This window comes from Mycteria americana, chromosome 7 (assembly GCF_035582795.1).
Source record: "Mycteria americana isolate JAX WOST 10 ecotype Jacksonville Zoo and Gardens chromosome 7, USCA_MyAme_1.0, whole genome shotgun sequence".
In the NCBI taxonomy this organism is placed as follows: Eukaryota; Metazoa; Chordata; class Aves; order Ciconiiformes; family Ciconiidae; genus Mycteria; species Mycteria americana.
In genome coordinates, this window is record NC_134371.1 from 56,018,929 (window position 1) to 56,043,751 (window position 24,823).

Genomic DNA, 24,823 nt, shown 5'->3' on the forward strand with positions numbered 1-24,823 from the left:
GCTGCTGTCGAAAGAGAACAGCCAGATGCAATGAATCAATGTATTCCCCAGCCGCTCCGGTTGCGTTTCCTACCTACCCAGTGCTGTCCACTTTTCAGACTACTGTGTCCAATACTGGTCCCCAGCCCTGTGCTGCCACTGCTGTTCTTGATAGACAGCTATGCCCCAGAGGCCTCCAACCTTGGTTTCAAAAGGCCTGGATCGGGGCAAAATTAAATGTTGATGTTTTAATTGTTTATTTTTATGTCATCTGGGGAATGCACTGAATAGAATGTGAATGTATTGTAGTATACAGTAACAGCCTTCGTATAAGCTGCTTGTGGTCCTTAGGAACATCAAGCATTCATTAAACTTGGGAAAATCACACTGTCGTGCCTATGCTTGTTCAGGCGTGGCTTTGGGAAAACTCAAGTTATCAAACTCAAGCTCTGGTCAGGAGTTCTTAGTTCATTAAAATCCTTCTCTGGAATGTCAAGGTGTCAAAAGAGTTCACCTGCAACAGCCAGATTTCTACGGCCCTGGGAAGCCTGTTGCATCTCTGGCCAGCTTGGCTGGGTACCCAGGTCAGACCCCACAAAGCACCCTGGCCACAGCACAGATTACCCTGTGTGGGGAGCCAGGACTGTGGCCCCTGCCAAAGAAGCAGAAAAACAAGGTCCTCAAGTGCTCTGCCTGTAGCAAGGCCCCAGTAGAAAGCCTTGGGAGACGCAGGTCTAACTGGCAGATTTTGATCCAAGACTTTGGGAATTCCAGCTCTTCTGCAGAAGAGCTGGGAGCGTGGAAGCCAAGGGCTGAGCTCATAGGCTGTGCAGCTCCAGGGCAGACTTTCCATGTGGTGGGACCCCAGGCAGCAAGCTCCTTCAGCCATGGGCCATCCCACCTCTGGAGTCCTCCAGCTAGCTATCACCAGTGACCAAACTCCAAGTTCAATATTGCTAGTTTTCCAATCAGGTCACTTCACAATTAAGAAAGGCCATCAGCCTGACTGATATCCGTTTAATTCAATGCCAGAGAGCCCAGCATATATTCTATAATACAAAGTTTCACTTCTACAAAAATCTCATTTTGCACGGATTGGTGAGGACTGAATAGGCACAAATCACTCTGTTTACCTTGGGTGGTTTCAACCTTGTTTGTTACTTGAAATGAAGGGAGAAACAGTTTACTTCAAAATTTACAAAAATGAAAAAAAAAAACCCTTGTGTGTGATCATGAATCAATACGACAAGTTTCACCCCAAAACTAACTCTTCATATTATATGTCATCATATCATCAAAAAGTCTATCATGGAAATGTGTTCAGTGCAATGGAAACCCTTCAAAGCTGTTTTGATAAATCTTCTGGCATAAGACTTTCCCTTATGACATTTTTCATGTAAAATATGTAAACAGTATTACAAAAATCTTATATCTCAAATTGATAATCCAAAGCATTTTCTCATGCTTGTCATAATAATAACAAATTATGTCATTTTGTAGCGGTAGTTGCCCTGGTGTTTTCCTATTGTAGATTATAATTTTATAACCACCCAGTATTAAAACAGGATATATGACAGGGTAAAACTTGCACTTTAGAAAGTACACGGAATATGATAGAAGAAATTTCTTCTATCCTTTTTTCCTAAAATCTTACCAGATTCCTCTAGCTTCTGACTGCATCATGGCCCTAAAATCCACAAATCATTCTTCTTTTTGTATTTCATATGTTTTAAAATTTCTAAAAGAATTGAATGCTCTTTATATAAAAATGTATTATATCAATGCTAAACAAAATTCATACAAATTTTATTTAACAATTAATAATGTTACCTGATGTAAGAGAGTGATTGTTCAAACATTGGATCCAATTTATAGCCCTCTGTGACAGGGCAAGACTTCCATCAATGCCCAAACTTCTGAGTGGGGCTACTCAATCCTAAACCAATGGTATTCTTCTATTAATGAACACATGCAGTTTTACTACAGAATTACCATCCTTGATTCAAATTGAGTTTGAAAGGGGTGTATCAGCTATTCAGATTTTTTTGCTTTTGAAGAGCCTTATACATTTTTCAAGAGACTAGTAGAGAAATGCATGCAGCTAGTAGCTGATTCCCTCTAACCACAATTACATTTATGTACAGTAAAGTACATAGTAGCTGCATTTTTAAGGTGAAAAATGGAGAGTTGGTTTTATTTTACACCTGTATCATGTAAGCATCCTACCAATATTCAGGTGTACATACATACACATTCCTGTATCCACCCATCCTTGGGTTATTTAACACAAATTTCCTAGGAAACTACTTATAACCTTCCTCACGTTGTGATTTTTAATGATAAGATTTTACAGCAGTTCAAAAAGCATACAACTGCCATGTAAAAAAACCAACCAAACAAAAAACCAAAACAACAGCAACAAAAAAACCCCAAACAACCTGCTCCCCACCCCCCAAAAAAAAACCATTTCTCAAGACAGTTCAGCTGTTCAGCAAATGCCTTGTGTATCAAACAGACTTGAATGCAGTATTACCGTTTAGCCACAATAATTAACCTTGCCATTTGGCCAATCTTGTTGCTAAAAGTCTCCCAATTTTTCATCCAGTTACCGGAAAAAAAAAGAAAAAAAAAATCTTTAAAGGAATGTGCATTCCTGAAATACTGCTTGTAGTGTTCAGTGGGTATCTGTGCCAGCAATGAATGCACATGACATAATTAAATTAGGTAGCAACAAAGCAGGTGGATTGTATGCTTGCTGTCACTTAAAGTATCCTCTCTGTATAGACAGAAAATTTTCTTAAAAAAACCCCAAACATTTTTCCATCTATAAATCCTGTTGTTTTTTTCCTTGCATCGTTTAAATCACAAATCCAATAATACTATAAATCATGTAAAATTTGGAAAATTATTTTAAGCCCCTGGGCTTCATGTTGAACTGCTGTCTGAAGAAAAAATTCAAAATGTTTATACAGACAACTAGAAGATATTTTTGCCATCATTGTTGATCTTGTAAAATACTTTATGTGAAATTAGGCAGATTATTTAAACACATCTAGTCAAACTGTATATGCAACTCCTTTTTTCTTGAAAACTTCTTCCTCGCTTGCCTTTCTCATTAACCCAGTAGTTTTCCATAGCGAGCACCACCCTGGGCCTACTTACGTCAGTGACTTTTATGCCATTAATTTCAATGGAAGCAGGATGTGGTCCAGTAAATTATCCCTTAGCATGGTCTGCTCAATATTACATTAGACCATGAGAATAGTGAATGGAAATCTCCTTATGAATTTAACTCTTTAAACTATCCATTCTTGTGTTTGCAGTGTAAGTTACTGCTATTCTTCTGCAATGTTCCAAAGGTTTCTCAATTATCAAAAAGGTTCTCTCAATAGGCAAGCCTTCTAAGGCAATATAGTCACCATTAAACCCCTTACAGACATCCTAAATACTGAGGAAAAACACCAATAATCCAGTAGAGTTCATTAGGCATAACTGTAAAGAATTTATTGATGACCACTGCATGAGTCATTTTAATATTGCTTATAAACTTTTTGGACGACCTGAAAAAGGTACTAGTGCTGGATTTTGAGGACTATAGCTGAACTCCTAGAAAACAAATCCAACAGAAAAGTTCTTGTATGTAGCCTGTAGCTTTTCTCTCATCCGCTCTGTTATTGCTCTACCTTGAATGAAGTCCTGCAGTGATCAGTGTTCTTCTACTTCTCATCTTCCATGACTACTATCCCATGAGCTTTCCAAAGTCGACATGTATTGTTTTCTAGGATCTATAATACTTTCCCAAGCCCAAGTTTACTTGGCAGCTAAAATAGGGTAGTCCACTTCTTTTTGTCATGACATGCCAGGGTCTGGGAGCAAACTGGGATTGCAGAAGAGCCAAATACACAGATACACACAAATGATATTTGAACAAGTGGACCTCGCTACCAAGATTTGTAAGGTGTTCTGGGGCCTGGTCTCTGCAATGCCGTGTGCCAGACTGGATTTTTCATATTCTCATGCTTAGCTTTTGAACTTGAATTAACACCACATTTTTTTCCTCCTTTTCCTCCCTATCATAATTTCACCTAGACTAATTTGGTTTTACTTTGGCATTCTTTAAGTAAGATCCAAATCATACACCTTCTCTGCTGTATGTTCATGAATACCAAAGCTGTAGAATAAATATTGTTGACATGTCTTGGCAAAGTGCTTTTATACTTGGATTCTTCATTAAATTACATTCAATTTTAGTTATAATGAGCATAATCCATTTGATACTGTTGACCCAAATTCCCCTGAGGAAAGCTGCAGTTCTGAATTGATATTAGCATCTCTGAGTCAACTGAGTAACGTTCAAAATCACGTCAGACTTCAAATCTGAAAAATGTCCTTTTCCAACGTTATTCTAGGGATCGTGACTAAGTTATATTGCAGAAACGTATTCCTGCAACACTTTACAGCTCTTGGTGTACTTTATTCTTGCCACTTCTTACATGACATTTTACTTATCTGTAACCTACCTCTGTAAACACCTGATGAGAACGCTGACCATCAGGAAGCAGAAGCACCTTTCTGAAACTCATTCCTGGGCGTCTTTTCTGAAATCATATTTCTTCTCCCTGTCACACTCCTTAATCGTTCCTCTTCTGCAATAAATTGTTATTTCTCTCCCTGTTAGAATTCTTTCCTGTCATTCATCATGTTATGAGTACCTTTTGCTTGAGAACAGGAACAAAATCCCAGTAGACTTCAGGAAGCCTTTAACTCTTTTCCTTTCTCACGATGTAGAAAATAGAGAACTCCACTCAGTGTCATCATCTTTGGGAGAGTTTCGTTGATTTGTTTCAGAGTTTTGGGGTGCTTTGGGAGAAATGGGCTATTTGGAAAGATGGAATTACCAGTATTGTGAGTGTTACTCTCAGTTTCCTAAGTAGAGTGTCTGGATTAAGAAGCTTTTGAATTTTTTCTCAAGTTTGGTCTAAAAATTATTTAATAGACAACAGGGAGCTTGGAAGATTCTGGAGAGGAAACAGCTTTATTGAGTCATTGCAGAAGATCAACTATACAGTTCAAAGCATGAGTTTATGATTTCATTTGACCTTTGATCAAGCTAGCTGGATCCCTGTGCTCACAATGATAGCACATGCAGAGGCTCTGCAGAGAGGAAGTAGTCTTAAAACTTGTGTATATAGTTCATTTTTCATGTATCATTAGGGGCATGGGATTAGCCCTGTAAAATAGATCATGTAATTTTGCAGGTACAAAACTGATGACTTGTACAGCAATTGCTAAGAGGTAAAGATCAAGCCATGAATCTTGCTCATCCGTGTGTTAAGATCTTTGGGATAACTAAGAAAAAACAATGTACTTGAAGACTCAGGTCAGTCAGTAGGACAAACTTTGTAAGTTTGTTGTCTGGGACTGCTGAGAAATACCACAGAAGGTCTTCAAAAACAGGCCATAAAAAAACCTGTCAGTTTAGCTATATTGATCCTGCTTTGGTGTTAGGGAACGAACTGGGTGATTTCTTGATATCCTGTTGAGCTCTGTTTTCTATGATTCTAAATTCCTAGATGCATCCTCGGGGTGACTCTCCACCTGTAGATTTTTGGGTAGCAAAAAATGTTATCAAATACAACCATAGCAGAAGACATACTTGTCTCAATCCTTTATTCTGAGCGAATAGCCAATTAAACCATTCACTTCAGTATCCCACTGGTTTTCTCATTTGTTGACTCACGCAGGATGAGGGCAGAAGAGTGCTGCTGAACACCTGATTACATCCTTGGCAATGGGAAAACTATATAGACAAACACCAAGAGTGCCAGCTCAGCATTCAAAACTTACATAAATAAAATACAGAAGGCCAAATTAAGCTTTTACTTTACTGTTTTCTTCAATCTGCAAATGCAAATATATTTCTCCATAATTTATATCTTGACAGATGATAATGAATGTGAAAATGCTACTCAGCCTTGTGGAGAGCATGCCAATTGCACAAACACGGTGGGAAGTTATTTCTGCATGTGTGCGCCTGGTTTCAAATCCAGCAATGGTCAACAAACTTTTGTACCTAATGATGGAACCTCCTGCGTGGGTAAGTTATTAATGTCTGCCAGCTAGCTTTACATTGTCACTCTTCTCTTATTGCTGCTGTTAATTATAGAAATCTAGCAAAGTGCTTTCAGATTTGTGAAGTTTGGTGTCTGGATATAAAATTCCCACAATTTGGACTGGTGCAGACTTAATATTCCAGTTCAGGACCACACTTCTCACTGATAACAGAGCAGCTGCCATTGCTTTCAGTAACACTTCCATCTTGACTCTGCTCACAGTATTTTTAATCCACGTCGCAGTTTTAGATGATGAATATATAGTAAACGTAATACAGAAATCCCCGACCCACCCAGTTATGCCCCCATTTCACTGATCTGTGAGCAAGGTGGTCATATTCTTAAAACAAAGCACAGTGACAAAGTATTCTGCATTCAGGTTGCTTGGGACCAACAAAATTCCCTATACATTTGACCTACTATGCTCCAAATATCTTTTGTTTGGGGGCTTTGGTTGGGATATTTTTGGTAATTTTTCAAATCTGATCAAAAGCAATGAGCAAGATCAGTAGTTATCCTACCTCCTGTGCCATCCATCAGCCTCTGTATCTGCAGAAGTTGGATGGAACATGTTCAAGATTACAGGGGAGGAAAAGTTTTCTGGAAAAATGTTATTTCTGAACAACTATGCAATCCTTTAGGATTTCCTTTGAATGGAAGAACTGTAACTATTTCTCTTTTTTCAAACTCCTGGTAATTTTCTCTGTATGTTGCAACAGTCCTCAGGGAATGCGAAAATGAGAAATAAATCTATTGCCCTTTACACCTTTATGCTGACTGTGTCTCATTCTAGATATGTCTCCTGTGAGCTTGTGAGTGCTGACAACCTCTCTTCTTACTGCTCTTAATATCAGCAGAATGGCTGCATATTAAGCCAGAAAGTGATCTAATCAACATTTCTTGCCCATTGCTCACATCCATCTAAAAGAGCTCTGCTTTATCCAGCCGCTATGAATCGTTCTTAAATTAGCTGGGACTGAGACTGTTAGCACATTGAGCTGTAAATATTCTCGCAGTTTCTGGCCCAGCTTTTGATTTTTACGTTATGACATTTCCTCAGCTTCAGAAGTTTTGTCTTCAAAGTTATTTCTCTGACTGTCCTTGTGTCATTTTAGCTTTTTACTATTAGCTTGCTAATTTCTTTTTTTTTTTTTTTCTCTCTTTTCTTTAATGGGCAGACTGATCTTTTTTTATCCTCTCTTGGAGGTTAGTTTACCACTTTTCCTCTCCTTTTTGCAAATCCATATGGCAGGAGCTGAGAGCTTCCAAAACTCGCACTGAAATAAAGAATTACCTGTGGGCACTTTTTCTCATTAAACAAGTGTACCAATTACTTTACCAAGCAGTGAGTCCTAAAGACAACCTTTTGATCCACAATTAATTTTCTGCTTTATCTGTCAGGGAAACCATAATAGGATATTTTGTACCCCATGGATCTGCTGCTACAGGTAGTAGACATGACTTGCACACAAGCAGCTGACAGTAGTGTATTCAGGGTGAACTATACACAGCTGAAGCAAACACCAAAGTTGTCATTGTAAATACAGTGCAAGTTATCCAGTACAAATCGGAGGACAGAGCTACCAAGTACCATCCTACTCAAGTTTGTAGGGCCCCAAAATATTTTCAGATTCTGCAAAGTCTTAAGTTTTCTTTTTAATGTATGTGTATAACGTATATGGCAGTAACTTTAAAAATACAGTGGTTGAATTTTGGAGAGTATGCCGTTATGCAACCTATTTGTTTATGCCATCAAACCTACCTGGAGTTCCCAGCGGTGCAAGTGTGGTACATGTGTGAGAGTCCGTTTCAAAGTCCACATGCATATGCATGTGTGTTCCTCCCCTCTTTGGATGCTACACTAAACTTCCGAACACAAAGTGATTCTAACTCTCAAGGTAGTGGATCAAAAGAAAACTTGGGACAATGGCTTTGGGAAATGTCAGTTGACCCTTAATCCAGCCAGAATGTAGAGTTTTGAGTTGAGGGTCAGCAGTATTTCATCCACGTTATCAGGCAGAATTGGTGAAGAGATGACAATGAAGCAAGCAGATAGAGGAGGAACTGGAGGGTAGGAAGGGAGAGAGAGAAAAAGAGGAGAAAGGAAATGGAGAAGAAAGAAAGGAATGCAGAGATGTGATATTTCTGAAGATGATATTTTTCTGCTGTCCTGAATGTGAGCTATTAAAATCTATTTACCGTGTAAAAGCCATGCTTTTTCCTTAGACTTCACATTTTATTGAATGTTCGGCTGCAGATAAAAAGGTGAAATATAAACCTACATTTTTCACCCCGGTCAACAGAGTAAAAACATGAAAATGGCCATCTGTAAAATGAAAGTGACATCCGTGCCACTCTGCCTTTTCCAGCAACGTGCTATTAGTTTTCTTCAAGTATTTCTGAGAGCACTGGGAAGGCACCCATTCTCCATCACATCATTTTCTGTGACAGGGGAGTTGTACAGTGGATGGGATATGGCATTATGCCACATTGCTAACTTTTCTTTTACCTGTGCCATTCATAGGCTTTTTCATTTCTATTTTGTGTGTGCTGCTGCCTTCCACAGTATGGAGACATGGGGAGGGAACATCTAGTCCTTTGCAATTGGACTTTTCAATCACTTGCAAGCTACTAATAAGCAGAAGGTATAATGTAGACATCAAGCTGTCTTGACTGACTGGTGAAGAATCAAAGCGATGTAGGTACAATCCAGTAATTGGCAAGACTGAACATAATAACTGTTCTCAGTACTTTTAATTTAATTGGAATTTCCTTGCCTGCTGCAGTAAATGAGGAGTGACAAAGCACAGAAATAAAATAAAAGGTTATAAATCTATTTTCACACTAGCCTAAGTGGTGTTGGTGATATTATTTTTCTGATCGGAGCTATTATAAAAGCTTCAAAGTTCAGCTCCAGGATTTGTTTTGAATATTTACTAAAAGGCCAGGGCTTTTTGCAGAGCTATGGCAAATGCTCTTCTGTTTAAAAAGCTGTTGTTCTTCAACCTTTGCTCGGGAATGTTGTCTGTGAAGGCTGCTCATGCAAGCCTTGTCAGCCCAGTCCTGCTCCCAGAGTAGATCAAGGAGGACGGTTTGAGATCCTTGCCCCAAAGCTCCAGTAAAATTGGATTGCTGAAAGCACTGACAAGCTGTTGTCCGTGTGTGGTCCAACAATTGCATATTCAGTTAAAAAGGCATAACTACAAAATATAAAGAAACAAAAACCTACAGCTACTGCACACAGTATTTCAAAGCAGGAACTTAAAAGCAGCATTCTTGCAACTGTCACAAATTGTTGGCTGCCCCTGACAATCTCATTGATTTAAAAGGGATACGAAGCTGATTAGTACCTTGCAAGATCAGGCATATTGCCTTTTAATTTTGTCATCCAGGAGATTTTTTTTCTTCAGGAAACAGTAAATTAGATAGGCGTGATATGGACTCATTCCATATGGACAACTCAACTGCAGAAAGTCTATTTGCATATACTCGACAGAGTGTCTCTATCAGACTTTAAATAGCCATCCTGTTACCAGAGATGTGCCTTGGTGCTTGAGCTTCTGCTGTTGTTTTGGATAATCCTGACTTCTCATTAAAATCTGTTACACTTAATATCTGACATAATTACAAAAGGAAGGGTAATTTGTGTGACTGCCCAATAATGACAAATAAATGATTTATCAAACTAAAGGTTCATGAAAAGCAAAATATCATAACAATTTTGAAATATTTGCATCAGTAAATCACATGGAAACCTGATACTTAGCAATGGTAGTCTGGAAAGTATTCAAATATTTATTTATTTATTTATAAGTCGTTGTAAGTTTTAGCAAAGCTTGTTGTCATTTGCTGGTATTTTAGCACTGCATTACATGCTGAATATCTTGTTAAGATGTACGTGTCCTTCTCCGTGTAGCTGACAAGGCCAAAGAAATCTTTGGTATAAGGCTGATGCGTGTTCTTGTTATACAAACTGGTATTGTCATGGTTTTCACCATTGCCACTTCAATTCATTCAAAGTTTGCCTGTCTTTGACACAGAGTCACACAACAGAGCACTGACAGGCACCCACTTGTTTCAAAAAGAGCTTTATAATTTAGTGATGTGAGAGGTTATTTAAATGTCAAGAGTAAGAACTTTAGCCTTATGTCTTTAAATGACAGCATTTAATTATGAGGTAGCCTGTGTGTAGCACTATATCAGGCTTTTTACACCCCTTTTCTTCACGTTTGCCAGATTCATTGATGTATAACATGGTTAGCTCCATGACTGTGAATACTGAGGGCACAGAAACCATACAAATATGGATAATGCAAAACTCAGCTCACTAAAGAGAAATATTTGCAGTTTGGGGCATTAAATATGGACACAAACTATTGCCCTAATGCAGATAATGATAATTTAATCTCATACTTTAGACTTCAGGGCTTGCACCAACCCATTCAAACACACAGCCGCCGTGGCAGCTCTCCCTGCAGAGCAGAGGTGGTTGTGCTGGGGAGGGCAAATGCGCTTCCAGCCCCACCTCTCCTTCCCGCCTGTGCCGTGCAGGAGTCTGAATGTTTTTTCAATGGGAGCTTCTGAACCTCAGGCTTAAAACGCAGCATTTCAGGTGCAAATCAGAGCCACTGCTCAGTAAGGAAAATAGGGATGTGAAAGTGAGGTGGGACCTCAACGATTTCCTTGAAGCCCAGGAAGACCTCTAGGATGACGAGCAGAAGAAAGGGAGCTGGGAATTAAGCACAAAACAGCAAAAATTGTGTGGATGCAGAAACTGTTGTGATGCTCCATTAAAAGTTTCAATGTGTTTTACAGTTGCTCCATATCAAAAAGAAAAAGGCTTTCTTGCCATTAGTAAAGGAGGCTTTCTTGGCATTAGTGAAGAATGTTCTACAAATTTACCAAAAATGCTGTCCAAATAGGCAGGTGGCCCCCAGGTATCCTTCAGGCATCCTTCTGCATTCCCTAGATATATCCACAGAGATGCAGTACATTTTTCTATTCTTCCACAATTTCCGTTTCTCTAGCAACCTTATTTCACATACTTTATTGCTCATTTTTGCTCTGCTCCTTTTTGAAAACCACCAACAATCTTGTATCAAAATAAGAGTGCAAAAATAGTTCCTATATGCTAATAGTGCATTTCCAGCCCCCTGTATCTGCTTTCTATCTCTCTGTTCTCAACACCCATCTGGCTGCACAGAGGCCTCCTATCAATTCAGGTAGCTGTTCTCCTAGCCTGATTGCTTAATCAGTTCTCCTTTTTCACCAATTTCTTTCCCAAATTCAGTGTCATGCTAGTTCTTGACTTAGGTTGTCTTCCTCTCCCGTTCATCCATTCTCCTCTGTACCTTTACTGCCCTTCAGTTCAGTTCTCGGCCTCTTCTTCTCTCAGGCTGTTCCTTTAAATCTGCTCATGTGTTACTTCTTCATTTTTCAGCTCTTTTTGTTAGATATACCTGTCCCAAAGCTGTTCACTCTCTTCTCCTTTCCAGCACAGCATTTCACAGTCCATTACTTCATTCTTCAAAATTAGTTGGTATTGTTCCCAGTTTATTTTCTCTGTTGAGTTATTTGATCTTTATCCTCAGCCAACCAAATAATGCAAAATAATCCCTACTCCAGCCAGAGAGCTAGTATCCAGCCCTCCTAAATTGATCAATTCATGGATTCCCTTACCGGAATTCATCGGTTTTACTCTTGGACTGTGCCCCACCCAGTTACTGAACCTGTCTACCTAATGGCAAATTATTTAGAAGCACAAAAGCTATTTTAGGCAAATGTAATTTAAATGTGGATTAAAAAGAAGGCATGCCAAGCACTTTAAAGGGCACGGAGCTTAAATCCTAGATTAATGAGATGGATAGAGTGATCTTTTGTAGCATCTTTTTAAAGCAATGACTTAAAAGCAAAGGCTGCAGTTTTCTTTCTCTTTTGTAACTGAATCATAAGGCTGAGAAAATCTGTGTAGTCTAATCTCTGGAAAATGGATTTCAGATGATTTGCATCAAGCCGAGCATTTTGTTACGATAGAATTAATATTTACACTCATGGTTTTAAAACATGAACAATGCAGTTTTATATAGTAATAAAAGTGGTGGTATAAAAATATGATAATTATGATTTATCCTTCTAATCCCTAAGTATTCTAATTGGCAGGTGTTTTGCCATTAAGTTTGCCTTTTTAGTTTTTGCTTTTTTTTATTCCATGAAATTTTATTGTGAAACTGCTTGCAGTGTGCAGGGCTATTATCAACAAAGCAGCAAGGTGTTAGTCTGTAAATACTTAATAAAAAATTCAATTTCTCACGATATTTGCAGATGTAGATGAGTGCAGCAATGAAGGAACTGTTGCCTGTGGAGATCATGCAAAATGTGAAAACGTGGATGGAGGGTTTAACTGCTCCTGTAAGGAAGGTTATCAACCATCCACAGGAAAATTGCAGTTTAAGCCAAATGATGGCACTTCCTGCCAAGGTACATGATATTATAAAGGTTTATGTGTTATTATAGAGCTACATCTTCTGAGAAACCCACCAGTGCCTCATTATCTTCAGTCAGATTAATCAGCGAGACATGAAAAAGAGGCAAGGCAGTGGCATCTACATTTCCTGAGAATAGAATCATTTCGTAAATGTATTTTTGCTAAACAGTGTCATGAAATCCATTTGAAATAATGGTTACCTCCTCATAGTTGTCAGATCTGTACTCCTTTCTGTAAATTTGAGCTGTCTCTTAACTTCACCTGTGGAAGTCCCAAGGAAAGGGGCCAAACTCTCTCCCTGAGTAAAACAAAAGCTCAGAGTCCAATCCAGTGCTGTAACTTTGGCCAAGAGAAAGTCTTAGTCCTTGAAGTTTGAGAATGGACTGCTGTGCATAAACTCAGAATGCTGGTGGTTTGGGGAATTACTTAGACAAGAGCTCTTACAATGAGTATATATTGAATATTGATTAAACTGCAATATATAATTAGTTTCTTTTTAATTTCTACAGAAAATCCGAAGGCCAAGTGTGAGTTATACAAAGACTGTATAACTGAACATATTAATAGAACTTTAGCTGGAGTAAGTAGCATTGGTTTATAGATTAATTTCCAAATCCTTTAATTGTTTCTGTTTGAAACTGTTATTTCAATTATAATAGTTCTTAAGGAGCTTTTAACAAATGCTTGAAGCATACAATTGAACTTAAGCATGTTTACAGAAGTCTTTTTAATAATTTCAAATTATTTGAACTGGGTTGTATGTTCAAATCATGATAATAACTTGCTGGGAATCTGTGTGTTCTGTTTCCAGCAAAGTGAGTCATGGTGCATGAAAAATTCAGAAGTGTGGTAATCACTCAACTGTTTCTGTAATTTCCAAAGTTACACACTGCTGCATTTACTGATGTGCAATTATTTGCTTGTTCAAAGTGAAAGGCAGCAAGATAGCTTACAAAAGTAATGTCAACAAGTGACAAAATAGAAAATGGAGCAATAACATCCTGGTATGCTAGTATATTTACTTCTCAAAACATAGTATGTAAAGTGGTACAGAATTTATAGGCTCAAAGACTCTGGACTCAAGATTTTTTTTTTCACCAGAAGCAGAGATTCTTGAAGCAAATTTAAAAAACATTAATGGATTCACTATTCATTAGTCTACAGCTATAGTATTTTCTAATTTAAAAGGACAAATGAAACATAAACATAAATAAATTAAAACCAATTGTATATGTTTGCATTTTATATTAAGCAGTTTGCTGAAATTACGAGATTCAGAAAGATATTAATTTAAAGGCTTTTATTAACCTAGTGTGAGATATACATTATATTAACATGCTTTCTATGTTAACCTGCAATGGAATGCATTATATTAAACATAATACGTGCTTACCACATTTACGTGCAAAGACATGGTAAATGCCACAGCAGAATCTTAGAGTGAGATTTTTTTTTTAAATACGTAGTCAAACTAAACTTAAATCAAAGTAATAAGTCAAAATACTTCCATTTTATGTAAATAACAGTGTGTCAGATTTTAGCCTAGTTTTTAGCCTGTGTTTTAGTTCTATTCAGCTGCAGTCAAAGACGAAGCAAGCCCCATAAAAGCTGTTCAGCAGCAGAGACTACATACGGATCTTACAAGATCAGGTGGGGGGGGGGGGTGATGGATAAAATCTCATTAGCTTTCAGTATCGTGAAGTAAGAATTCTTTTCTTATTCAGCCAGGAGACTGAAACTTGCAATCTTAATCTTCATCTTACCCTCTCTAGCCTATTACTTTTTAAACTAATTGTTTTATGTAAGTGCATTTAGCAGTTCATAAACTGAAGCAGTGAAGGTGAAATAGGCAATACAGTTTCACTAAACTACATGCTTTATAATCTGCATTTGAAAAAAAAACAACCACAAAATGTACAAATACTGCCCATCTGCTCCCACCTCTTCAGCTAAAATTTAACAGAAAAGAGTCAACGGAGTAACCATATCACTGACATGTAATTATTTTTGCAGAACGTTTACTAGTTCATTTTGGAGCATTAGGATAAATAAAACTGAGCTGGAGTAGTAAAAAAAAAAAGTGTAATGATAGCATATGACTTTTTTTTTAATCATAGTTGCTTGTCAGGGTTATACCAGACATGTGTAACACCATTACTTTATAGGTCAACCTGTTGATTTAAATAGTGCCTCTTTTTATGCACAAGCATCTTAAAAGCCAGTGTCTTAATTCACAGAAATCAGTCATTTGCATTGGGTTTATTTTCACTTGAAGAAATGTGACTTTACTTGTTTCATTAAGATGCAAGTTCTTGTATTTTTCAGATTAGTCATTTAAAAACACCCCTGGAGATGCTGCAAGAAATTAATAAAAATACCTTGGGACCACTTTTACCTGTAGATGTGATTTCATATGTTGAAGCACTATCTTATTCATCACTGAATACCATGCATTACTCTGTTTCTGACAATGAAGCACTTCGTAATACAACCATTAATGTGAGTGGATCAACCCTCAACGTTGTGGGGTTTTTTTCTTATTTTACAAATAGCGTATGACTTTCCACTTAAAAAATATTCTTTTATTTACAGGTTTTGGTTAACACTGTGAACAATTTTTTACAAAAAGACAAAATTACAGTCTGGGAAGCTCTTCCTGTAGATAACCAAAGACGGAGCCTGACTAAGCTGCTGCATACTGCAGAACAAGCAACACTTCTCATGTCACAGAACTTCAAAAAGACAACACAGCTAGATGCTAATGCAAGTGACATAGGTAAAATAAAGAAAATTAATCTAAGGTATACTTTAGATGTGGATTACACTGAGGAGTTTTTCAGCACAATTATGAAGATTAGAAATGGTGTTATGTGAAACACACAGGTGTTAATTTGTATGAGTTTCATAACTAACACCTGACTTTCAGTGTAGGTATCATAATTTTCACAGATTGAACATTTGAGCCCAGAGCCCAGAAAAGACTTGAGAGGCTGTGGGAAGTTGTCTTTTCAGATTCTCTTTCAATCTCTCGTTATAGTCACCCTGTCACAGTGAAACTGGATTCATCTTACATGCACAAAATTATCCTATGCATCTTATATTCATAAAAAACACCAGTGGAATGAAATTCAGATTTGCTCCATACAGATCTTTCACTCCTTTTGGTTCAGTGAAGGTATTGTAAATGAACTTGGAATAAGGATTGTACCTAGTGAGTCAAATCTTGCGTGGCTTTATTTTCAGAGAAATTTCTCATTTTAAGAGGAATTTCAGAGGAGGAGAATTGGTTAGTCTCAGTTGCACCATTTTGCTCTCCTACTTCTCCCTTGTGTGCTGGTGTCTTCACACCAACTCCTGCTGATTTTCCTATGGCAATAACAGTTTTGCTATTCCTTCAATGGGAGCAGAGTAAGGCTAATACCAATCGCTTTTGAAAATCCTAATAAAGCACTGCTGATTCCTTTGGCAATGGCCACTCTTTCATTTTTGTTTTTCTGAATGCACCCAACCTGTATGTGACCTGATTTCTTATTTTAGATTCTGTACAGTCCTTCAGTGCCTCTTACTGGTTTGCTGTTTTATGAGATGACTTGATGAGAAAGATTCCTCCTTTGGTCCCAAGGCACGTCAACCCTCACCTTTCTGAAACTAAATTAGCAGGAGTGATGAAAAAATAGGGAGGGGTTTGTCCCATGACACAAGCTCTCTAGCAGCAGATTTGTGTTAGTGCAGAGCACCCCTGGGTCTGCAGCAGATCCAGAGCGGTGCCTGGAGCTGGCTGTAAAGCCCCTGTTCCGCTGCCATCCTGGCTGAAAGCAGAGGCTCTCGTGGCTGCAGAGCTGAGGCCATGAAGATCAAGAAGAGAGGATTCAGGTGCAGCCTCCAGTGGCAGTGTAGACATCAGTCAGGCCAAGGTGACAAAAAAAGTTGATAAAGAGAATGGGGAGGAATTTCCATGTTGAAAGCTCGATGCTTTCTTGGCTTGCTTTTGTTCTGAAACGGGAAACTGTATGAGCTCCTTTCCAAATTGGCCCCAAACACTAGAATTTTTTGTTACTGTTTTTCAGCATGAATACATTTTCCACAGGGCTCAAATGTGCCCCACACATCTACTTTGAGACAAGACCTACAACATCACCCATCTCTCTCCACTGCTTTTTACGGTGCAAGCTCTTGAACTACAAGCTTTTCAAAACTCCAGCCACAGAAAACTATTTCTTACGTCCTGACAAACATTTTCTGACAGCTGGTCTATTGAATAGCTCATATTATTTTTGTGTGCTGTGCTATAAGCAATGCAGATGGTCTAGCTTAGTGATATTTCTCCATCAGTCAAGTTTTAGATTTGTTTGTTGTTGTTTTGTTTTGTTTTTTAAAAAAAAGGCCTGATTGACTTTTTTTTGTTCCCATCCTGGGTGATTGAAACTCAGCACTATAATGAACCAAGTAAAGAGCTCAATGTCCTCTAATGTAGTTTTTGTCCTGAGGGGTGATGCTTGTTTGTTTGCTTTTTGACAAGACACATCATTATTTCATGGTGCAATGTGCATTTGGTAGCATGGATAGATAGCTATAAAATATATACTTTTCAAAAATTGGCTTTTATCAAATGTTACTATTCAGTAGAGAATTTCATGCTTTGCTTTTTATAATTGTGATTTGTGGTCCCTTTCAGAAATGCATTTTTAATAAAGCAATAGCTCTTCCTAAAGTAACCTGCATTATTCTTTCCAGTGCCTAATTTAATGCAAGGTAAATAAAAGACTATATTTTTCATGGAAAGAGTAAAAAGTATGAGAGCAAAATGTATGCATGAAAATAACAAAACATAGAGGTTTAAGCAAACATGTTATATTAATAGCATTTTTCTTGAAATATTTGGCACAATGATATATTCTTAAAATTCATGGTAATTATGCAATCCAATAGCACATTTATTAACCCAACTGTAAATTATGGTAGACCGTAATGAAGCTGTGATTTGTACAGTATTTTTCTTCTTTTGCAGCACTCAAGGTTTTTGCTTTTGATTCACACCACATGAAACACATTCACCCTCATGTATACACGGGGGGAGATTACATAAAGATCTCTCCAAAGAAGAGAGAGGAATCTCATCCTAATGGTAAGAAACAAAGGTTAGAGAGTAGGTGGGTTAATAAGCACCTTGGATAGACTTGTACCCACTAGTAAATAACCAAATGTGCAGTTCACCAAGACCGAGCTTCAGCCCTGCTAACTACAGAGGAATCAGGGTGCTTTTATCACCATCTCTCCTACCCCTTTGTTGTCTCAAGACTGATATTTCTAACATTTCCAGTGGCACAGTGAGTATCCAGTGAGTTTTAACACTGGATATTGGTACCAGAGACCTGAGCTTTATCCTTTTCTCAGCCACAGATCTGCTGTGTGACCTTGGACTGGCCCCTTCAACTCTCTGTGTTACTCCTCCTACAAAAATTGGTGCATCTTTTCTATTTAGAGAGTAGCTCACTGGGGCAAGAACATGTATTCTTCAGTACCAAAACCAGCAGGGCCTAGATCTTGGCTTGGACCTGAGAGTGCTACAGAAATGGCTTACAACTACTGTCATCACTATAAATAAACGTGTTTAAACAGCTCTGGAATTAAGGCACCTAAGTTAATAAACACAGAAAAGATTTTTTAAATCTTAATCTTCCAGCTAATCTGAATCTCACCACCTATCAGTACCTAAAAATGTGGTTTATCTTGGTACCAGGGAGAAAAATCATGACATTTTTTCAGACCAGCACTGCATCCTAAAATACCTTTCGCTTTCTTTTTCCCTAAGTGTCTTCCATCCTGGCCCCACTGTAATGGAAGTCAAAGCAAGCAAGGTACTTCAGAGAGGCCCAGTATTTACCTCAGGTCTGAGCCATTTTAGTTTATGAGACCTGACACCACATGTGTAGCCAATTGCAGAACAGCAGCAAGCATATATTACTCTAGAAAAAATATATATGCATGTATCTAATTAGAATTTCCAATGCGAACACACATTTTTATTTCTAATGGCAGTTACATTGTTTTAAATAAAGCTATATTTCATTGTCTCTAAAACATTTTTATAAGTATTCCACAAAGATTCCATCTGTTTTGCATATTTTATGCAATAGCAGTAATAATGTCTATTGTTTATTGTTTCCTTAATGTCTTCAATTTTGTTCTTCTATAAAAAACCCACAAACTACTAAACATGGTCTGTTTGATTGATAGGCACCGTTGCAGTTGTCTTTCTGCGGTATAGCAATATTGGTTCTTTGCTTTCATCACCTAAAAACCGCTCCTCAAAAGATACTTCAGAGCAGAGACAGACAGTAAGCTCATCAGTTATTGCTGTTGCAATTAGCTCAAATCCACCTACGCTCTATGAGCTCGAGAAAATAACATTTACTTTAAAGTACGCCAAGGTAAGGGTTTGTTTTTTATTATCAACTTCAAATAAAACAAAACAATAGCTAATCATTTTATGTGATGTAACCATACCTGCAGTGTATGATATCGAGACATAATTCTGTTGCTTGCTGATGTGAGTTTGTCATTTACTTCTCTAATAAGATTAATTTCGAATGTGACATCCTAAGTGCAATAAGTGCAATAAGCAATCCTCAGTATGATACAGCTGAAAACTGCTATGGAACTAAAGCAAGGGCAACAATGCCATCTTTGCTGGGTTGTAGTATGAATAAAATGTAGATGCCTCAACCAGAGAATATTACAGGATCTTGACTATCCTGTATTTAGGTGGGTTTTTTTCTGAAAGTTTATCAGACGGTTAAGCATGCATACTAAAGAAGTGCTGCATACTAAAAGAAATGCTTCAAAGTTAACGTAACCTGGAGCTAGGAGTAACAGCAGAACCTATAGTGTTGCAACTTTGTTATTTCTGAAATCTGAACACATTTATTTAAAACTGAGGGGTTTATATCCAGTATATAGAGATTTTGCTGACTTCACTTGTATGTGAAGAATCACCTTACATGGCACAAAGAATTATCAGAAACATAAGAAAGTGACTCTGTAGGGAGGTGGTCAGTGGGACAGGGTGTTAACCTCGGTTATGCAGCTTTTAAATTTGTTACTTGCCTTATAATATTTGAGCTAGAGATCACCTTTATATACATTTGCATATATTTATACAGCCCCTAGTACAGTGGGGACCTTATCTTTGACTAGTGTTAGTAAGCACTAACTGTAATAAATAATACTAATGGTCTTATTCATCGCTGTCGACGCACCTGATATAGCAGGTGTGATATGACCCTGGCTTTATCCCAGATTATTTTGTACAATGCACAGAGTAAGTCTCCGTTGTTGAACTGCTCGTTTGGAAGGGACTATGAGCAGGACAAGCAATGTGGCTGTAACCTTGGGGTTTAGTCCATATTCAGCAGGTGCAGGGGTATATATAACAATGTTTTCAGTAGGTAAAAATTCCAACACCTTTGCAAGTGCCAGAAGGGTTCAGTAATCTGGTTAGCCTACACGTTTGGTGGGGTGTTTGCTGTGTAGATAAAATGCTTCCATCCACAGCCATGTTTTAATTGCTTGGAATAGGCCTTGCAGAATGTGCTTTTTGTTTCCCAACCTTCCAAAGGTAACAAGCAATTTTTAATGAATTGGGCTGGCTGACGTAAGAAAGGTCTCTTGATGGGAAATATCCTGCCTTTTGCCATCAGTAAAACATCTTGTTTCTGTTCCAGACTGCAGATAAAGATATTAAATGTGCATTTTGGAACTACTCGGCAGACACAATGAATGGGAACTGGGCTACAGAAGGCTGTGAGCTGACACATTCCAACTCCACTCATATCTCATGCAAATGTAATCATCTGACTCATTTTGCTGTTTTGATGTCCTCAGGTGGCTCTGTTGTAAGTGCTATTTTAATTTAGTGTTTTACCTGATACTTTCTCCTGCCTTCATTCCTTATGTTTTTATTTCAGTGCAACTTATGTACTTTTCCCCCTTTAGGTTGTCTCTTGTTTTCGTTCAGCAAACACACAATTTATTGTGCACAGAGCAAACAAAATTCCTCCCATATGTGTTTGAATTTCCTTATGTCCTTTCTGCAGTATTACAGACCAGTGATGCAGCAAAGTATCTTGTTCCAAATACACAGTCTGTTGTGCTTATTTTTGGTGCATTGCTTTTAATTTTAAATCCCACTTTAAGACTGCTGTGGGATTTAACTGGCATTCATTGGTGGTCAGTGACCATATGGCCCTGAATTTCTCTCTCACAAAACTTTGCCACCCATTTGTCTAACCTTGGCATCTAAAAATCTGCTTTAAATTCTCTCCTGAGAGTTTGCAACAGCATAATCAATTTGAAGTTTATGACTATTAAACATGGACACTCATGACCAGCACAAAATCATGAGAACGACCACTCAATTTATGTCCTTCTTATATTAAGAGGCCCCATAGATTTCCAGGGTCTACGCAGGGATCTGCAGGAGCTGAGGTCCTGCCTCAGGAGGCAGCTTTATAAGGTATCAGAACTGACAGCAAGCAGAATATTAGCATGAATTTACTGTATTGAGACAGTTCTCTCACACTGTGAATTTCATGCTGATAGAAGCTGTTTCCTGGTTGCTAAATAGCATCCTAAGTCTTCAGTTCAAATTTAAAACCTTTGCAGGTACTTATATAGTTATTTTGAAAAGGAAGGCTAGGAGGAAAATAATCTCTGGTCCTCTATTTAGAAAAAAGAATACTTAGATATATTTTATGGTCAGCTGAATACTATCCTTATCCTGATGCACAGTCATGTATTTCAGAGATTCTTTGTGCAAATACCAAGCAGCAAATGTAACTGTATTCCTATACAGAAAATATTCACATCCGATATTAAAATAGCCTGTGTTTCTTTGGAGAATGTTCATGTTACGTATCTGGAACAACATTTGTTTGAAGTGATTGTTATTTCAGAGTCTTGTTTTGATCATGTTGCAAATTCAGTAAGACGGTTATTCAATTTTGCTTATCTAACTCACTGCTGTGATAAGTCCTTTTATATTAGAAAATGTTCATGTCGTATTAATAGATGTCCTACTGCCAGTGTATTTGTCATTCACTAAAATGATCTGATTTTTAAACTCATATTAGGAGATACTGATGTTAATAAAAAGTTTTCTTAAGAAATATCAGAAAATGCAAGAGCAGGAATGTATACAGTTCATTACTAATTTCCCCTAGAATTATATCTGTCTCACAAAAAAACAATACTTTTTAGATTATCCGAAGTGTACATTTGCAGTGAAACTCTATAAACTGTTTTGATTAATATTTTGTAGAAGAGAAGAAAAGAACTCTAGTATAGAACAAGGTCTTGCTTGAGAAGGTACAAAGCTATTCTTTTAAATATTATATTATAATTTTCCCCCAGGGTGTTACAAATTATAACATTCTTACAAGAATCACTCAGCTAGGAATAATTATTTCGTTGATTTGCCTCTCCATGTGCATTTTTACATTCTGGTTCTTCAGTGAAATTCAAAGCACTAGAACGACAATTCACAAAAACCTCTGCTGCAGCCTTTTCCTGGCGGAACTTATTTTTCTGATTGGAATTAATATGAACAATAATAAGGTGGGTAGTTTTCACTTGTATCTTGATTTTGTGTTGTAAAGTAAATATACCGTATGAGATACAATCTTCCATCTACTTCCAATATTTCCTAGTATCAGCATGAATATTCTAGTGACACTGACTTCCCAGTCTAGTAACAGGAAATATAAAGCGGTCATTTAAAGAAGTAGGGCCTTCATCTGAGCTGGCGTATATTGACTTTGCTCCATGGGTTTCATTTAAACTTTGTCACCTTAACCAAGACTGTGGTCTCAATGTGTTTAGCATTTTCACTTTTCACATCCATTTGGATGCTGTACAAAGCCACATTGGTGGCTCTCTGGGTGACAATTTTCCCTAAAAGCCAGGCCAGACCTGCAGTCCCAAGCTGGCATTTAAGATATTGCACTATTTGCTGGAGGACCCTTTTCCCTTCTACATGGGAGGTCTTGACCTGTCCCTGTTACTTTTCATACAAGATGGGCTGTTGATTTTTGCATCTCAGATTAGTTTTAGGAAACTAAATTATGCCTAAATTATCAAAATACCCCTACTATAAGTAGCTGAATAGGATTTAAAATTACCTGAAAAAATATGAACTGCTATCGCTGAGGTAGCACTCCAGTATTGATTGATTGAGAAATATAATTTTACAAACACTTTGTAGTAACAAAAGTTATTTCGGAAATAATTCCTTGTGATGCCTAATTACGTTGTTATCAAAATCATAAAGATGAACTTTCTCTAGATCAGGACAGCATAGAGACCACTCAGCTGCAACTGTGGCATCAACCTTGTCAATTTGTTCATACAGTTTTTCTGGGAAGCCGTGCAACAACTTTAAAGGTTGAATGTAGTCTCTTTATTTTACCAGTTGCTACAGAAAACACTAATGAACAAGTGTACTCGTGGGTGTAGGCCAAGTTCTTGTCAATCAGCATTACATCTGGGCTGCTGGACCACCACTGTAGAGTCACTAGGTTGCTGTGCATATGCTGTTATATGAACAGAGACGTATTAATAGAATTATGACTCTTGCTTTCTCTGATTGAATTTCTAGCTCTTCTGTTCAATTACTGCCGGATTACTCCATTATTTCCTTCTAGCTGCTTTTGCGTGGATGTGCATTGAAGGTATTCACCTCTACCTTATAGTTGTGGGAGTCATCTACAACAAGGGTTTCTTGCATAAGAATTTCTATGTCTTTGGCTACGTCAGTCCAGCCGTGGTCGTTGGAATCTCTGCCGCACTGGGATACAAGTACTATGGCACCACAGAAGTGTAAGTTGCTGTTTCTGTGTCCAAATCAACGTACATAAGGATGCAGTAGTCACAATAGCACATTTCAAGGCATTTTCTCCTCTTTACTTTTCAGATGTTGGCTCAGCACAAAGAATAACTTTATATGGAGTTTTATAGGACCAGCATGTCTAATAATTCTTGTAAGTATAATTTTCATTTTTTTATTGTAGTACATAAAACCGATAATAAAAGGTGTTTAATAATCACCCACCCATTGCCAGCATAGCTGTGAGTGCTAATTATAGGGCAGAATTGGCTAATTTAGACCTTTTTATAGTGTCTCTAAATTATTTATATGCTGTACATTTAAATACTTTACTAGCCTGAAAAATGAATCTTTGACAAAAAAAGCTCAATATAAGATCAGAGCTTTTTTTCTTACATGCTTTCTTTCTTTTAACCCAATGGTTTGAGAAATTCTGTGAAGCATTTCTGGTTTTTAAGAAATAGCATCTTTGTATGTCGTTGGCATCTCAGCATGGCTCGGCAGGAGGTGTACACAGACACTATCCTAGCAGACAGATAATCTGGTTTTTCAAATGTTGTGTGACTTAATCTCTTATCAGTGATCGGTCATCTTTGTAAGATTAGACTGTCATCTTTATGGTTTTATCACTCGCGTGTACCCTGTCATCATCAAAGCTATTTTAAACTAAATTGCGACGTCAGAGAAAAGAACCCGCTATTTCACATGGGCAGACAAGTCAAGTATTGATAGCCCTATTTCAGCTGTGAAGAGGGCCTTTTTAATTCTTATTGGAAGTGGTTTCAAACCTGCAAATTTGGCAGGTATTATATGTTCAATTCTGAATCGAGACATTTTTGGTGCCTCAGGAGCATTTCTAAGTGCTATAAAGTTTAACAAACCATTCCAACTGTAATGGGGCATTATTGTGTATGACTGGGTTGACAGTGATCTGGCAATAGCTGGAGCTAACAGGAGGAGAAGGCACAACGGTGAGGCCTCGTGACATCTATGGTCAAGTCAGTTATAACCCTTCGTTGCTTTTTAAGCTATTTGGTGATAAATGTGAGGATTTGTAAAAAGGAAGAAGTGGCAGTGCCTAACACACACAAGATGATAGTAAAACAGTTTTATTTCAATGCATTAGACATTTCAAAGCTGAATAAAGTATCAGGTATAATTCTGGTTAAATTCACCCCCAAATTCCTACTGTAGATTGGGGATAGGCTGGGAGCAACATGCCAGGTGCAACCGCAGGGTGATGCCTCCCCATCTCAGCCTCCTGGTGAGTACAGCAGACTTCAAGAGAGGCAAGGCACTGGGGTCAGATGGCCCTGACAGCCAACAGATTACTACAGTAAAACAAAATCATGGGGAGAGACCATC

The 24,823-nt window shown here is 37.8% G+C and overlaps 1 protein-coding gene across 2 annotated transcripts in view; it reads left to right on the plus strand.

Moving 5' to 3' along the window:
- ADGRL4 (adhesion G protein-coupled receptor L4) overlaps positions 1-24,823 on the plus strand; it is a 76,158-nt gene that overhangs the window by 33,572 nt on the left and 17,763 nt on the right. The window contains exons 3-13 of one of the 2 annotated variants that reach the window (XM_075508510.1): positions 5,924-6,076; positions 12,414-12,569; positions 13,086-13,156; positions 14,902-15,075; positions 15,169-15,352; positions 17,585-17,701; positions 18,814-19,007; positions 20,301-20,471; positions 21,988-22,191; positions 23,231-23,451; positions 23,546-23,612. In XM_075508510.1, coding sequence (XP_075364625.1) covers positions 5,924-6,076; positions 12,414-12,569; positions 13,086-13,156; positions 14,902-15,075; positions 15,169-15,352; positions 17,585-17,701; positions 18,814-19,007; positions 20,301-20,471; positions 21,988-22,191; positions 23,231-23,451; positions 23,546-23,612 — 1,712 coding nt within the window. The remainder of the gene's footprint in view (positions 1-5,923; positions 6,077-12,413; positions 12,570-13,085; positions 13,157-14,901; positions 15,076-15,168; positions 15,353-17,584; positions 17,702-18,813; positions 19,008-20,300; positions 20,472-21,987; positions 22,192-23,230; positions 23,452-23,545; positions 23,613-24,823) is intronic. The other variant, XM_075508511.1, reaches the window with a different exon arrangement.